This window comes from Eretmochelys imbricata, chromosome 12 (assembly GCF_965152235.1).
Source record: "Eretmochelys imbricata isolate rEreImb1 chromosome 12, rEreImb1.hap1, whole genome shotgun sequence".
Lineage (NCBI taxonomy): Eukaryota > Metazoa > Chordata > Testudines > Cheloniidae > Eretmochelys > Eretmochelys imbricata.
In genome coordinates, this window is record NC_135583.1 from 2,597,872 (window position 1) to 2,614,420 (window position 16,549).

Here is a 16,549-nt window from a genome sequence, read left to right on the forward strand (position 1 = left end):
AGTTCCCAGTGACTTCAACAGGCCTAGGCCAAAGCCCTTTGACACAATAACTGTTGGTACCAGCTTCTCCTGACCACTCATAACATCGCTAGTGGGGTCCCACGGGGCTCCGTCCTGGGTCTGGTATGAGTCACTATTTTCATCAATGACTTGGATAGCGGAGTGGAGTATGCTTTTATCATGAGCAGATGACACCAAGCTGGGAGGGGTTCCACACACTCTGGAGGACAGGATTCAAATTCAAAACGAGCTTGACAAGTTGGAAATTGTTCCCAATCATTCTCATATCCAGTGGAGTGCCCCAGGGGTCGGTCCTGGGGCTGGTTTTGTTCAACATCTTTATTAATGATCTGGAGGATGGTGTGGATTGCACCCTTAGCAAGTTTGCAGATGACACTAAGCTGGGGGGAGAGGTAAATATGCTGGAGGGTAGGGATAGGGTCCAGAGTGACCTAAACAAATTGGAGGATTGGGCCAAAAGAAATCTGATGAGGTTCAACAAGGACAAGTGCAGAGTCCTGCACTTAGGATGGAAGAATCCCATGCACCGCTACAGACTGGGGATCGACTAGCTAAGCAGCAGTTCCGCAGAAAAGGACCTGGGGATCACAGTGGATGAGAATCTGGATGAGACAACAGTGTGCCCTTGTTGCCAAGAAAGCCAGCGGCATATTGGGCCGTATTAGTAGGAGCATTGCCAGCAGATCAAGGGATGTGATTATTCCCTTCAATTCGGCACTGGTGAAGCCATACCTGGAGTATTGCATCCAGTTTTGGTCCCCCCGCTACAAAAGGGATGTGGACAAATTGGAGAGAGTCCAGCGGAGGGCAATGAAAATGATTAGGGGGCTGGGGCAAATGACTTACGAGGAGAGCTGAGGGAACTGGGGTTATTTAGTCTGCAGAAGAGAAGAGCGAGGGGGGATTTGATAGCAGCCTTCAACTACCTGAAGGGGGTTCGAAAGAGGATGGATCTAGACTGTTCTCAGTGGTAGCAGATGACAGAACAAGGAGTAATAGTCTCAAGTTGCAGTGGGGAAGGTTTAGGTTGGATATTAGGAAAAACTATTTCACTAGGAGGGTGGTGAAGCACTGGAATGGGTTACCTAGGGTGGTGGTGGAATCTCCATCCTCAGAGGTTTTTAAGGTCAGGCTCGACAAACCCATGGCTGGGATGATTTAGGTGGGGATTGGTCTTGCTTTGAGCAGGGGGTGGGACTAGGGGACCTCCTGAGGTCCCTTCCAACCCTGAGATTCTCTGAGTCTGTGACCTGGGTCAGAGACATCAAGGGTTCTGCAGGGAAATGCTAGGAACAGCCCAGCTTAGACCAAGGCTTCTATTGTGTTACTCCTAACAAAGCTAAGCCCCAGGGGGAGGGAGTTTGGACTAGACATAGACTGTGCATATTCCAGGTGCCTTCTCACCACACTCTGCCTGTGGGATTGAATGCTGACTGGGCTGTAGCTTGGAAAATTAGTACCTGCGCAGTTTCCTAGCTTTGGAAGAGGTTACCTGTCTCCCCAACTCCCCCCATGACCCCACTACTTCCCCACCCACCCCCACACTAGAGATCACCTTCCATCCATTTTGCTTTTAAAGGTCATATGCCAGATACATGAAAAGCTTAATGCTCCTGGGAAAAGTGCAGCTCATGGAACTACTGGTCAGTCAGCCTCACCTCAGTCCCTGGAAAAATCATGGAGCAGGTCCTCAAGGAATCAATTCTGAAGCACTTAGAGGAGAGGGAAGTGATCAGGAACAATCACCATGGATTCACCAAGGGCAAGTCATGCCTGACTAACCTAATTGCCTTCTATGATGAGATAACTGGCTCTGTGGAAGAGCGGAAAGCAGTGGACATGCTATTCCTTGACTTTAGCAAAGCTTTTGACATGGTCTCCCACAGTATTCTTGCCAGCAAGTTAAAGAAGTATGGGCTGGATGAATGCACTATAAGGTGGATAGAAAGCTGGCTAGATCATCGGGCTCAACGGGTAGTGATCAATGGTTCTATGTCTAGTTGGCAGCCGGTATCAAGTGGAATGCCCCAAGAGTCGGTCCTGGGGCCGGTTTTGTTCAATATCTTCATAAATGATCTGGAGGATGGTGTGGATTGCTCCCTCAGCAAGTTTGCAGATGACACTAAACTAGGAGGAGAAGTAGATACGCTGGAGGATAGGGATAGGATACAGAGGGACCTAGACAAATTGGAGGATTGGGCCAAAAGAAATCTGATGAGGTTTAACAAGAACAAGTGCAGAGTCCTGCACTTAGGATGGAAGAATCCCATGCACCGCTACAGACTAGGGACCGAATGGCTCAGCAGCCATTCTGCAGAAAAGGACCTAGGGGTTACGGTGGACGAGAAGCTGGATATGAGTCAACAGTGTGCCCTTGTTGCCAAGAAGGCCAATGGCATTTTGGGGTGTATAAGGAGGGGCACTGCCAGCAGATGGAGGGACGTGATCGTTCCCCTCTGTTCGACACTGGTGAGGCCTCATCTGGAGTACTGTGTCCAGTTTTGGGCCCCACACTACAAGAAGGATGTGGAAAAATTGGAAAGAGTCCAGCAGAGGGCAACAAAAATGATTAGGGGACTGGAACACATTACTTATGAGAAGAGGCTGAGGGAACTGGGGATGTTTAGTCTACGGAAGAGAAGAATGAGGGGGGATTTGATAGCTGCTTTCAACTACCTGAAAGGGGGTTCCAAAGAGGATGGATCTAGACTGTTCTCAGTGGTAGCAGATGACAGAACAAGGAGTAATGGTCTCAAGTTGCAGTGGGGGAGGTTTACGTTGGATATTATGAAAAACTTTTTCACTAGGAGGGTGGTGAAGCACTGGAATGGGTTACCTAGGGAGGTGGTAGAATCTCCTTCCTTAGAGGTTTTTAAGGTCAGGCTTGACAAAGCCCTGGCTAGGATGATTTAGTTGGGGATTGGTCCTGCTTTGAGCAGGGGGTTGGACTAGATGACCTCCTGAGGTCCCTTCCAACCTTGATATTCTATGATTCTATGTCAGTCTCCAAAGTGTCGCACGCAGAGAAAGCACTTACCCTGACCGGGAGTATCACCTGCAGCACATATGCCCTCCAGGGGGTTAAAACCTGCACAGGAGGGAAATCAGAGTCACAGCTATGATTACTGAAAGGGTAAGTGCTGTGCATTTATACTCCCTACCAACCCTGGAGGAGGAGTTCAGGACACATAACTGTTTCCATTCTAGCCCCCTGCTTGGACATTTTTACCTTAGGAGGGTAAAATTACCAAGCGTTAGGTGACATCAGAACAAATCTGTGGGCACATAATTAACCTGCAGAGCTGCTGCCCATCTGCGTGTCCAGCACATTTCAGAGACTCAAGCCTGGGAATTCTAGGCTCAGACCCAGAACACTGGGATGCAATTCCTGAGTTACCAGAACGTACCAAGATGTTGTCTTCATACTTGGATTTGACCTGCAGCTGGACAGGCTTCACCAGGATTATTTCCTTCGGCCCCAGCAAGGCGGTGATGCTGTCTGAAAAGACAACACCCAATCAAACAAGCTGGCAGAGATAGGGAGGCTGATCAGCCTGTCAGTGGCCCATGTGAAAGAAACTGGGGTCTCCCCAAAGCGCCCTGTGAGATGCCATCTACGTCAGAGCCAGCACTAGCTAACCCCTGCTTTTCATTCTCAGCAGAGTCTGGCCAGCAACTGAATTCCCCATGCCCCTACAGGGGGCTCATGGAGGGGGTAACAGGAGGATAACATCTGGGGGTACAGGTAAGAGAGACTGGGGTGAGATTTTCAAAGCAGTCTAGGGGATTTAGACATGCTGATTTTAATGGATCTCAATCCCCTAAACCATTGTATCAATCTGAACCCTTTCTTCATGTCCTGCTGCCAGTCACATGGCATGGAAATACATTAATTCCCTTGTCACATGACAGCGGCTGGTATCCACTGATAGCAATGACTATCGTTACATCTTACCCTCCAAAACCAATAATAACCACCACAAATGGCTGACACACCTGAAGATGTCCGGGGGGGGGGGGGGGTATCTGGGGAGATGGTCCGACCCAGGACACACAAGAGGATCATTCTGCCTCTTCTTGGACATCTATTAATAGCCTTCCAGCACTGAACCTCAAGGGCTTTCTGATCACACACCCACTTCTTGTTTTCAAACTCATGGAGATCTCAGGACTTGTCTACATGGGTCATTAGAATACGAGAAGCCCGGGTGAAGCTCTACAGAGCAATAGCTTGTCATGAAGTAATGTCCCACATGGACATTGCTGTTTGTCCCAGTGCACTACAGAACTGTTAGTACATTGTAGCAGTGTCCACACAGGCTGTTACTGCTCAGCAAGCTGGTGTGCTGTAGTCCCTCCCTGGCTTGCCAGGAGCTAACACCCTGGGTAGACAGCCCCTCAGGCTCGCTCTGCATCTCAGACTTGCCGTAAACGTGCCTCTGTGAGGATTTTTCTTTCACTCCCAAAAGCTTTTCCCTTGCTGGTCACCCAAGTGCCATTTTGGACAGTGCTCAAGCACAGAATGTCATTGTAACATGGCAAGGATGCATTGCTTAGATATGTTGCCTGAGGACCCCTGACTCTCCTGGGATCTTTGAGGCCTCCTTGTCTGGGGGCTATTTGTGAAATTGCCTCCACCTTTCTTGTGTCCAGTCGACCTCCTTCATCCCTGTATGTTCTTTGTAAGGAATCTTGCTCACACCAACCAGGAGTTTGCTCCCGTCCAGTTTAAAGCCCTTTTCTTTGTCACACGGCAGATCACTACACAGTCTCTCATTGTGATCATTTTTCCCCAATTGCTAAATCGTCAACAATTACGTCCATTCCATCCAGATACGCGAAGATCGGGGACAAGATGCTTTGGCAACTTCAGATGCTGAGACAATCCCAGAGGGAGGTCACTACATCTACCCAAAGAGACATTGGCGGTGCAGAGTTTTGAGCTGTCTGGTCAGACCTTGGCTTACATCACAAAGAAAATGTTCTTGTGTAGACACATCTTCCTGTACCAATTGGCTGCACTCACATGAAACTCAGTTGATCACTGTGACCCTAATATTACCACAATGTCTGAATTAGCTTCTCCCCAGACATGTGGGGATCGGGGGAGAAGAGATCTCACCTCTCTGAGACCCTGGGCTTCTCTGGACCCTCCTTCCAGCCTTCCCCGCTCCCTCCCGGTCTCTCTTAACTGGCTGATTTCTCTTTGCCAGGAAAACTTGGAAGGGCTGCAGCTATGACAGACGCCATCTTGACCAACACCAGAGATTGAACCAGGGGCCTCCACCCACATCCACAGGCTGAACTAGAGAGCCAGGCTCCCCGCCTGGGGGCTGACACAGACACACGCCCTCCGTGACCCGGCCCAGAGGGAGACCCATTGCACCCCTGCCTCATGGGGTACACAGCCAGCTCCTCCAGCGGCAGGAGCGGACATCAGACCTGGCTCTGTTCACAAGCGTTTTGTTCTGGTCTGGCTGGCTTGCCGTTAGACTCCTGGCTGCTGGTCCCTGTTATAGGTACATGGCTTGGTGGCCGTGGGGGAAGTGGAGTTTAAGCGTCTTGCTCTTGCTGGTCTAAGCTATGGCTCCTCCGGCTACTGACTGTCTGCAACCACGGCCTTTGTCTGTGCAGATCCGAAACCCCAGAGTGAGGGATGCTTTGTAGCTTCCGTTATCCGAGCACACTGCACAGACCCCTGCTGCTAGAAGCTCTGTGTGTGCCCTCCATTCCCCCCCACCATACCACAATGCCCTATTCTCCTCCTATTCTCCCCTCCACCACATGCCCTCTATGTCCTCCCCCATGCCAGGGGCTGGGTGTGTCCCCATTCCACCTTTCCCCCATGCCAGGGGCTGTGTCCCCCATGGCCTGTCCCCCGTTCTCCCCCCTGCATACAAAGATCTCTGTGTGGCTTCCCAGTTCCTCTTTCCCCCAGCTCAGGGTTTTGTCACTCCCCCACCCATCCTTCTCACCATTCATAATTCTTTTCTGTCTGCTAGGGAGATTAGGGTGTCAGTAATTTGCAAACTGGATACCATCAGATTAGGCCTGGATAGAAACTGGGGGTGATTGGGTCATTACAAAACCTAAACTTAATTTCCCCACTATTAATTTCTCCCTACTGTTACTCATACCTTCTTGTCAACTGTCTGTAATAGGCCACTCTCTTACCACTTCAAAAGTTATTTTTCCTCCCTTGGTACCCTGCTGTTAATTGATTTAACTCATTAGACTGACCTCACGCTTGGTAAAGCAACCCCCCATCCTTTCATGTATTTATACCTGCTCCTATATTTTCACTCCATGCATCCAATGAAGTGAGCTGTAGCTCACGAAAGCTTATGCCCAAATAAATTTGTTAGTCTCTAAGGTGCCACAAGGACTCCTCTCCTCATAGTCTTTTTAAGATGAACAGGAACTAGGAGTCTGTAACTTACCAAGAAGATGCTAATGGCTGCTATCAAGTAGCCCTTTGATCTGCACCCAATTACCCAGGGGGCAGCAGCAGAAGCTGGGTCTGCTACCTAGATGCCAGGGGCTCCGTGCGCCCCCTTGTGAACAGTTCCCCATTCCCCCTTCTCCCCAGATTCCCTAATCCCAGGGCCCTTCAGGCAGGCCTTGCCTTCATAACACCCCTCCCTGGCAGAGGCGGATTATAGTTTATGGGGCTCTGTATCAGAGCAAGTGGGGGCTTCTCCCCACCCCTTTGGCCTGCAGTCTCCCTCCCTCCCTCCACCCGGTGCTCCTGCCAGGAAGTGGGGTCAGAGCACGGGGGTTAGGGTTTATTACAGAAACGCAGTGCAAGTTATCCACGCCAACCCCAATCCAAGTCCACGTATCCCCAGCACATATAGCCTTTACCACCCCATGGCATCTACTTCGCAGATATAGCACATACCGTACTCCAGCCCCATCCACCTTCCCCCAGGACAGCTACCCCTGCCCTCCCAGCTGGAGTGCCATCCCACTCTTCTCAGGGGGAAGCCCCCAGCCTCTCACCAGGGGAGCACCCCTCACCCCCCAGTCCATTAGCCTTATCTCAGATAAGCCACAGGTGGCCCTGACACTGTTCCCCTGGCTCTCTGCCCTCTCCAGCCCTCACAGGCAGCTCCCTTTGCTGCTCCCTGGCCTTCAGCCCCGGCTCTCCAGCCTGGGGAGGTCAGCCAGCAAACTCCTCTTGCTGATCTTCTTCCTCGCTTCCCCCTGAACCTCCTACAGCTTCGGCAAGGGACCACCTCCCTCTACAATCTTCCCTGATCCTTCAGAGCCCCAGGTGCTGCCCTGTCCCCTCAGCTGGCCAAACTGGGAGCAGCTGCATGGCACAGGGGCACTGGGCCTGGCTCATTTAAAGGGGCCAGCCACCCTGTGATGTCTAATTTTCCCCTTCCATTCTTCTGATTTTGGTGAGGACCAGTCGGGGTCTGCCCACAGATGCCGAGAAGATTCCCTGAAACTTTGGCCTGGATCAGATGAGGTGTTCAAAAGTTATCACGTTACAGACAGAGACCCTCACATGCTCAGTCAAATATTGGTGAGGCCAGGTTTTCCAAAGCGGCCACTTCAGGGGTGGATTGTGGGGACTCTGCTGGGACTCAGAGTCCAGTCTGCAGCGGGGCTATGCACCGGTAAATCACGTTAGCACCAATAGGATCATCAGCTCCTCTGAAGAGCATGTCCCAAGCTGCGCACCCTAAATGAATGGAAATTTTTGGTCCTAGAGACTTTCCCAAGCTCACTCAGTACATCAGCATCAGAGCCAGGAGAGAACCCAGGAGTCCTGAGTCCCAGCCCCTTGCTCTCCCCTCTACAACATCTAGAGAAATAAAGAAACAAAGACCCAGCTCCCGTCCTGTGCAGCTGGCCCCAGAGACAAAGCAGGCACAGAGAGCGCAGGGAGCAAGCCAGGCCTCACCACCTTCCACGTGGCCTCAGTGGCTCTGGGAAGCTCTGAAAAGGGTGCTGCTTACCTTGCAGGTGGCATGGGATCCCTACTGGGGAGAGAGCCATCTCTGGGGCTCCTGGGAGACTGGCCAAGGTAGCTGCACGGGCTACCAGAGCAGCATCTTTCAGCCCAGCCTGCAGTCAGAATGAAACTGGCCCTGCTCAGAGGAAACGATGAGGTTACTTACCAACCGGTAGTGTTGCCGCTTTGCACCCCTCCTCCCGCAAGCTGCCTCTTCCTGCCCCTCAGCCACGATTCAGCCAGAGAGCAAGTGGAGCAAAATGAAAGCGTCTAAGCTAGCAGCCCACGCAGGCCCAGAAACGGCGACGGCATTCGCCGAAACAACAGTGCCCTGCCGAGGAGACAAACGCCAGGGGACAGCAGCCCACAAAATGCTCTGGCTTGGCAGGGAAGAGGAGCTCAACACAAGTGCGGAAACAGTTATTTCTCCTTTCCCCTTAATCCTAATCCACCATCTCCCCCCTTCACCCTGCTGTCCCAGCCCTGAGCTCTCCCACACCACAGCTCTGCCAGCGCTCCTCAGTCCTGACCCACAGCCCCCTGCTATTCCACTCCAGGGCTCCCGACACATATAACCCTGCCGCTGCCCCGAATCCCGGCTCTCCCAGCTCCCGGGCTCCGCTCACACACAGCTCTGTCAGTGACCTTCCAGCCCCACCCTCAGCTCCCTGCTATTCCAGCCGTTGGGGCTTTTTGAGCAGAGTTTTTTCCAGATATCAAGCCCCTATTGATGGGCCCCCTCCCCACAGCCCAGGCTGAGATCTCCAGTGGGGTGTGGAGGGGGTTTCCTTAACTCCTGCTTTGCTGCTCACACCTCAGGACACAAAAAGCGGCTCCCCCTTGACTTGGCCTCAGCTCAGCACGCCAAGGGCACCTGCATCTCCCAGGGCAGCTGGGACAGTCTGCACAGGGAACACATTTCCCAAGCCAGGGAGCAGCATCTGTTCATCACAGGCCCAGCGTCAAGCCTCTTCCCCTGGAGTTCACCCTGATATCTGCTCCCCGCTCCTCCACGTACCTCCCTCTCCAGCCCCTCAGCTGGTTATTGGTGGATTCCTGCCAGCCAGGAGTCGGACAGGACAAGAATGAGAGGGGGATGGTGGCTGATTTGCCTTCGCCTGCCCTGCTGGAGTCCTGGGGAGCATGGGCAGGCTCAGTCCCTCACTCTCCTCAGCTTTGCACTAGGAGAAAGCCAAGGCTGGCTGTTTCAAAGAGGGACCCTGGGTTTTTGGGTAGCCAATGGGAGGGGCTTTGGGCCCGCCCCTCAGGCATGCTGAGCACCCACAGCTCCTATTGATTTCAACGGCTGCAGGTGCCATTAACGCACTGCTGATTATCGGGCCACATCACGCGTGTGAACAGGACACGCAGAGTCACTGGCCAAGTTTTGCAAACCTCAGCCCAAGCGACGAGCAGCCTGCTCCGAGCCATTGGAGCAGCAACCAGCTGGGAAGCGTGGGGGTGCTTGCGTTCAGGGTGCATGTCACTAACACAAGGGAGGGGGCCTCACTAGACACACAGATGTGGGAGGCAAAGAGAAGGGCAGATGAGGGCAGAGTCTGGAATTTTTCACTGCCCTCCATGGGTCACAGTCTCACCCGAGCAAGGGGCAGGAATCTTCCCAGCCTGAGCCATCTTGAAAAGAAAAGGGAAGGAGGATTCTGGCCGCTCAGCGCCCTGAGCACGTGGCCGGCTGGAGAAGGGCCACCCGTGCCAAGTTGCAGCGACGTCAGGGTCTTCCCCAGAGGGCTGGTGGGGCTGTGCAGGCAAGGTGGCCTTTTCTCACCCTTTTCACATGAGAAAGCAGCAGACACACCTTTGCAGGAAGTCATCTTCCCACAGGGGCTGCTGCCTCCGGAGACTCAAACCACAGCTCGTGGTGCAATGGCATAGACGATCAACCAAGCACAACCCTCCCCAGCTGGGCTGCGGCCAGTGAAGGACACACTCTGTCTCACAAGTCCCTCCAGGGTGAGGCTCAGCTGCAGCAACGTGCAAGGCATGCAGTGCCCTTTGCATGGGCAGGGGCTGTCTCTGTTGCCCCTCCTTCCAAGAGCCTTGCGGCTCAGCTGCGTTGTCTGCACACCCAGGATGGCACGTGGGGGCAGCAGCAGGGCTTCCTCAACAGCAGGTCCCAAGGCACAGAGCCCACTGCAGCAGGGGTCTGGCTGGGCACCAGCCTTGCCATCCCCGGGCACGTTGTGAGACATCTCAGTGCAACGTCTTTGGTGATGCTGTGAAAATTGGGGCTAGGGCCAAGGCAGGGATGGTGAGCTGGCACCTTCTTAGAAGGGATTTGAATGTGTTTCTGAAATTGGGTAATGCCATCAACCTAGCATGGGTCAGAATGGGGAGGCGCTCCACACAAACCCCACCGCCAACCACAAGCCATGCCCACAATCCCAGAATAGCTGGACATTGCTACATGCCTGATAAGCAGTGAAGAGGGCATTGTTAGGTTTCAGAGTTAACGTCCCCATTGGGCCAACTGGTGCAGTTCTCCCTGTAAACGAGTTTACTTACCGCGAGGCATCTCCTTGTGGCCAGGTATGGCCTAGCAGCTCTCACTTCTCTAATGCACCCGCCTGCCTGAAGATCACTCTGGTACTGTGGTCATGGAGTTCAAAGCCAGAAGGGAGCACCAGAGCATCCTGCCTGACCCCCTGCATAGCAAAGGCCCCCAGCACTCATGCAATAACCCCAACAACCGGACTGAGACCAAGCGTTACAGCCCTCAGGAGAGGACTGCCCTGTGCCAGGCAGAGAATGAGGAGTGAGGGTCACCAGTGCCCGAGGCCCCACAATGGCCGGAAAACAACAAAGGGAGCTACACCCCAATAATCCTGCCAAGTGACCCCCACCCGCTGCCAAGCCAGGCAACAAACCCCCACATCCCTGCCAACCTGACCTGGGGGAAATTCCGGCCAGCCCCCACACATGGCCAACAGTGAGCCCCGACTCTGTGAGCAGGAACCAGCCAGCCAAGCCCCCGAGGGAGAGAGCACCGGGTGCCATCGCAGAGCCCTGCCCCCGCCCAGCATGCCAGCCCCAGCTCTGGCCAGACCTGCTGCTTCAGGAGGAGGAGATTGAACCCCCCCTCAGAAGACACTGGGGGTGGGGTGGGGCGTGGAAAACCCCTTCCTGACCCCTGATGGTGGCCAGCTGAAGCCCTGCAGCATGAGCTAGAGGAACCTAGGACAAACCGGGATAGAGACCCAGGACCGCTGAGCCCTGCCTCCCGCCAATACAAGCAACCCCTGCCCGGCCAGGTCGATCTCTTACGTCCACCCCTTCCAGGTCACCACTGTCCCAGCTAAAAGTCCCCAACCGTCCCTCACACAAAGCAAATCCTCCCGCCCTGTTGGGGGCTATTCCTCAGCCTGCCACCCCCCTGCTGGGCTCTATAACCCTTGTGACAGGCTTGTGCATCCCCTTCCTTGGGGCCATGGGGGAACCTCCTCTCCCGCACTCTGATTCCAGCCCAGGGCCCTGTACTGAGCAGCCCGGCCTGCTCCGCTGGGCACCAGTGCCCTGCCCACCCAGCCTCTCAGTTCCCCTCTGGTCTCCCGTCAGGGGCTGGCGCTCCCCTTCCTGCTCCAAGCGGCCACCCTCCCTGGCTCTCCGTCCAGCTTCCCCCGGCAGGCCTGTCACCACCCGCTGCACTGTAACCTCCTTCCCCTCTCAGGTGGCTCCTGAAGCCCCAGGCTCCCCTGCAGGCCCCCGTCTTCAGGCTCAGCCAGGCGGAGTGGGGGCTTCACGCCCACCAGGAGAGGAATTGTTCTTTTAAATGCAAGCTGAGATTTCACAGACGTACTGAGGCCTCAAACGGAGCCATGCCATATTCCCGAGGGCCAGCTCAGCCTGGCACCCAACCCCTACGGCCAGCAGTCCCCAGCAATCCCAATGGGCCGGGAGCAGGCCCTGAGCCCTCTGCCCCCACCCCCACCCCAAGGCATCTCTGCCCATGTCCCACTGCTGCAAAGGCCCAGCGCAGCCCCTGGGAGAGGCCACCTGGGCCTCTGGGGCATTGGGCATCCCCCACAGCCTCTGGGGCATTGTTATTCCACAGGGGGTATCCCAGCCCCCGCTCAAGGAGCTAAGCATGCAGCTCTTCCCGCTTGGAGAGACGCACGTGGTCTCCTCCCACCTTGAGGGCCCCACAAACCAGCTCTGCAGCCCCCTGCTCTACGTCCTCGTCCCTTGATGCCCAAAGAGGCCCAAGCTGCCCTGGGCCTCGGGGCTGTGCAGTCACGGGGAGTCCCTGGAGCTGGCACCAAGCCTATGGCTGCAGCAGCTTATTGCAGGCTTTCCTGTCCCCTCTGCAGGCCAGAGGCCAGGTGATACCCTATGGGCTGGCAAACACTCTCTGCTGCTCCTCATGGCAGGAAGGGGTGGGCACATCCTAACCCTGCAGCTCAGCCAGCCGCCTTCACCAAGCCCGAGGGAGTGTTGGTTACTCACAGTCCTTGGGCCACCTCCAGTGTGAGGTGACTGGGGCCTGCATGCTTGGCACCAGACCTTGCCCAAGGGAACCAGCCCTCCATGACTTCCAGACTGGGTCACTGCAGCGGGCTCCAGCCCCGGCACACTGCTGCAAAGCTGACGCCCTGCCTGCTGGCTGGCAGTGGGTAGATTATTACCACAGCAAACAGACATGTACTAGCTGCTTCTGCAGGCAACATCGCGTGCCTTCAATGTGCAAAAGCCCTGTGTGTTTTGCTTCCCAGCTACCTCTGCCCATGTTCCACCATGGCAGCTCCGCTCAGCTGGGCCCTCCAGTTGCCAGTCCTAGGGGGAACAGCCAGGCAGGCACTATCGTTGCCGTGGGGAGCCCTTGGCTCTGGAATTTGGTTCCTTCACAGATCCCACTTCTACCCAAGAAACCAGCCAGACAAACCGCTGGAGCAAACCAAGCTTAGCAAACAGACTCAACATGAATACAAACAAACCCCCAGATGTCAACCCAAGCAGAGTGTCTACCCCTAAAGGGTCACAATGCTGGAGACTCCAGCCAGGCTTTCCATGCTGCTGTTTACATGGTGCAGAGCACCCAGAGGCCCCAGTGCTCGGTGGCAGGATTGGACCCTCAGCAAGATCCAGTGATTTTACAGCCTGACAGAAACATTCTGACCCTCTAGTCTGAGCTTCTACCAGAGACCCTGTCCCAGGGATGCTTGCCTCAAGCCCATTACTTCTGGCTGAGCTAGGACAGATCCTTTAGACAAAGGCACCTGTCTGGGTTTAAAGCTGCAAGCAACAGACAATCCACCACATCCCTGGGTGTTGTCCCAGTGGTTAATTACCTTAATTGTTACCAACAGGCTCCTTATTCTGAATCTGTCCAGCTGCCAACATAAGCACAGAGCTAGTCAGGGATTTCTCATAGAAATGATTTCCCAATGGAAAATGCAGTTTCTGCAAAATCAAACTTTTCTGTGCAAAAATTTAGATTTTGACAAAACAAATTCCATTTTCCATCAGGAAAAATCAAGATGAATATTTTATTTCAGGTCAGTTCAAATGTTAAACTGTATTTCCCTATTGTGGCACATTGCCTCATAGGAGTTGTATTTCAGGCCCCCAGTCTATCTTATGGGCTGAGCTTCTCGAGGACTGCATTTCCCATGAAGCTATGCGGCTGCTCCCTCACCAAGCTGAATGGTGCATCACCTGTGGACACATCATGGGAGATTTCAGAGTAGCAGCCGTGTTAGTTTGTATTCGCAAAAAGAAAAGGAGGACTTGTGGCACCTTAGAGACTAACCAATTTATTTGAGCATAAGCTTTCGTGAGCTACAGCTCACTTCATCGGATGCATTCAGTGGAAAATACAGTGAGGAGATTTATATACACACAGACCATGAAAAAAATACACATTATAAGGAGAGTGATCACTTAAGATGAGCTATTACCAGCAGGAGAGTGGGGTGGGGGGAGAGAAAACCTTTTGAAGTGATAATCAAGGTGGGCCATTTCCAGCACATTTCCAGGAGTTAACAAGAACATCTGAGGAACAGTGGGGGGGAAGGGGGAATAAACAAGGGGAAATAGTTTTACTTAGTATAATGACTCAACCAGTCCCAGTCTCTATTCAAGCCCAAATTAATTCCAATTCAGCAGTCTCTCGTTGGAGTCTGTTTTCAAAGTTTTTTTGTTGAAGGATAGTCACTTTGAGATCAGAAATTGAGTGACCAGAGAGATTGAAGTGTTCTCTGACTGGTTTATGAATGTTATAGTTCTTGACATCTGATTTGTGTCCATTTATTCTTTTACATAGAGACAGTCCGGTTTGCCCAATGTACATAGCAGAGGGGCATTGCTGGAACATGATGGCATATATCACATTGGTGGATGTGCAGGTGAACGAGCCTCTGATCGTGTGGCTGATGTGATTAGGCCCTATGATGGTGTCCCCTAAATAGATATGTGGACAGAGTTGGCAACGGGCTTTGTTGCAAGGATAGGTTCCTGGGTTAGTGGTTCTGTTGTGTGGTGTGTGGTTGCTGGTGAGTATTTGCTTCAGGTTGCTATCTGTAGGCAAGGACTGGCCTGTCTCCCAAGATTTGTGAGAGTGATGGGTCATCCTTCAGGATAGGTTGTAGATCCTTGGTAATGCGTTGGAGAGGTGGTTGGGGGCTGAAAGTGACAGCTAGTGGCATTCTGTTATTTTCTTTGTTGGGCTTGTCCTGTAGTAGGTGACTTCTGGGTACTCTTCTGGCTCTGTCAATTTGTTTCTTCGCTTCAGCGGGTGGGTATTGTAGTTGTAAGAATGCTTGATAGAGATCTTGTAGGTGTTTGTCTCTGTCTGAGGGGTTGGAGCAAATGCGGTTGTATTGTAGAGCTTGGCTGTAGACAATGGATCATGTGGTGTGGTCAGGGTGAAAGCTGGAGGCATGTAGGTAGGAATAGCGGTCAGTAGGTTTCCAGTATAGGGTGGTGTTTATGTGACCATCGCTTATTAGCACTGTAGTGTCCAGGAAGTGGATCTTTTGAGTGGACTGGTCCAGGCTGAGGTTGATGGTGGGATGGAAATTGTTCAAATCATGGTGGAATTCCTCAAGGGCTTTGTCAAGGTTCCTCCCCCACTCTGAACTCTAGGGTACAGATGTGGGGTCCTGCATGAAAACCTCCTAAGCTTACTTTTACCAGCTTAGGTTAAAACTTCCCCAAGGTACAAATTAATTTTATCCTTTGTCCTTGGAATATCCACTGCCACCACCAACCTCTAACTGGGTTTACTGGGAAACGTAGTTTGGACACATCTTTCCCCCCAAAATCCTCCCAACTCTTGCACCCCACTTCCTGGGAAAGGTTTGGTAAAAATCCTCACCAATTTGCATAGGTGACCACAGACCCAAACCCTTGGATCTGAGAACAATGAAAAAGCATTCAGTTTTCTTACAAGAAGACTTTTAATAGAAATAGAAGTAAATAGAAGTAAAGGAATCACCTCTGTAAAATCAGGATGGTAGATACCTTACAGGGTAATTAGATTCAAAACATAGAGAATCCCTCTAGGCAAAACCTTAAGCTACAAAAAAGACACACAGACAGAAATAGTCATTCTATTCAGCACAATTCTTTTCTCAGCCATTTAAAGAAATCATAATCTAACACATATCTAGCTAGATTACTTACTAAAAGTTCTAAGACTCCATTCCTGTTCTATCCCCGGCAAAAGCAGCGTACCGACAGACACAGACCCTTTGTTTCTCTCCCTCCTCCCAGCTTTTGAAAGTATCTTGTCTCCTCATTGGTCATTTTGGTCAGGTGCCAGCGAGGTTACCTTTAGCTTCTTAACCCTTTACAGGTGAGAGGATTTTTCCTCTGGCCAGGAGGGATTTTAAAGGGGTTTACCCTTCCCTTTATATTTATGACAGGCTTCTTTTCCATGGGTCCAGATGATGAAGATGTCATCAATATAGCGCAAGTAGAGTAGGGGCGTTAGGGGACGAAAGCTGAGGAAGCGTTGTTCTAAGTCAGCCATAAAAATGTTGGCATACTGTGGGGCCATGCGGGTACCCATAGCAGTGCCGCTGATCTGAAGGTATACATTGTCCCCAAATGTGAAATAGTTATGGGTAAGGACAAAGTCACAAAGTTCAGCCACCAGGTTTGCCGTGACATTATTGGAGATAGTGTTCCTGATGGCTTGTAGTCCATCTTTGTGTGGAATGTTGGTGTAGAGGGCTTCTACATCCGTAGTGGCCAGGATGGTGTTTTCAGGAAGATCACCAATGGATTGTAGTTTCCTCAGGAAGTCAGTGGTGTCTCGAAGATAGCTAGGAGTGCTGGTAGCATAGGGCCTGAGGAGGGAGTCTTCATAGCCAGACAATCCTGCTGTCAGGGTGCCAATGCCTGAGATGATGGGGCGCCCAGGATTTCCAGGTTTATGGATCTTGGGTAGCAGATAGAATGTCCCAGGTTGGGGTTCCAGGGGTGTGTCTGTGTGGATTTGTTCTTGTGCTTTTTCAGGGAGTTTCTTGAGCAGATAGTGTAGTTCCTTTTGGTAACCCTCAGTGGGATCAGAGGGTAATGGCTTGTAGAAAGTGGTGTTGGAGA

The 16,549-nt window shown here is 52.5% G+C and overlaps 1 protein-coding gene across 1 annotated transcript in view; it reads right to left on the reverse strand.

Moving 5' to 3' along the window:
- CARMIL2 (capping protein regulator and myosin 1 linker 2) overlaps positions 1-8,093 on the reverse strand; it is a 139,302-nt gene extending 131,209 nt beyond the window's left edge. The window contains exons 1-3 of the mRNA XM_077830718.1: positions 7,992-8,093; positions 3,429-3,520; positions 3,059-3,109 (exon numbers count right to left, since the gene is read on the reverse strand). Coding sequence (XP_077686844.1) covers positions 3,059-3,109; positions 3,429-3,520; positions 7,992-8,031 — 183 coding nt within the window. The 5' untranslated portion in view covers positions 8,032-8,093. The remainder of the gene's footprint in view (positions 1-3,058; positions 3,110-3,428; positions 3,521-7,991) is intronic.
- Positions 8,094-16,549: the final 8,456 nt, after the last annotated feature.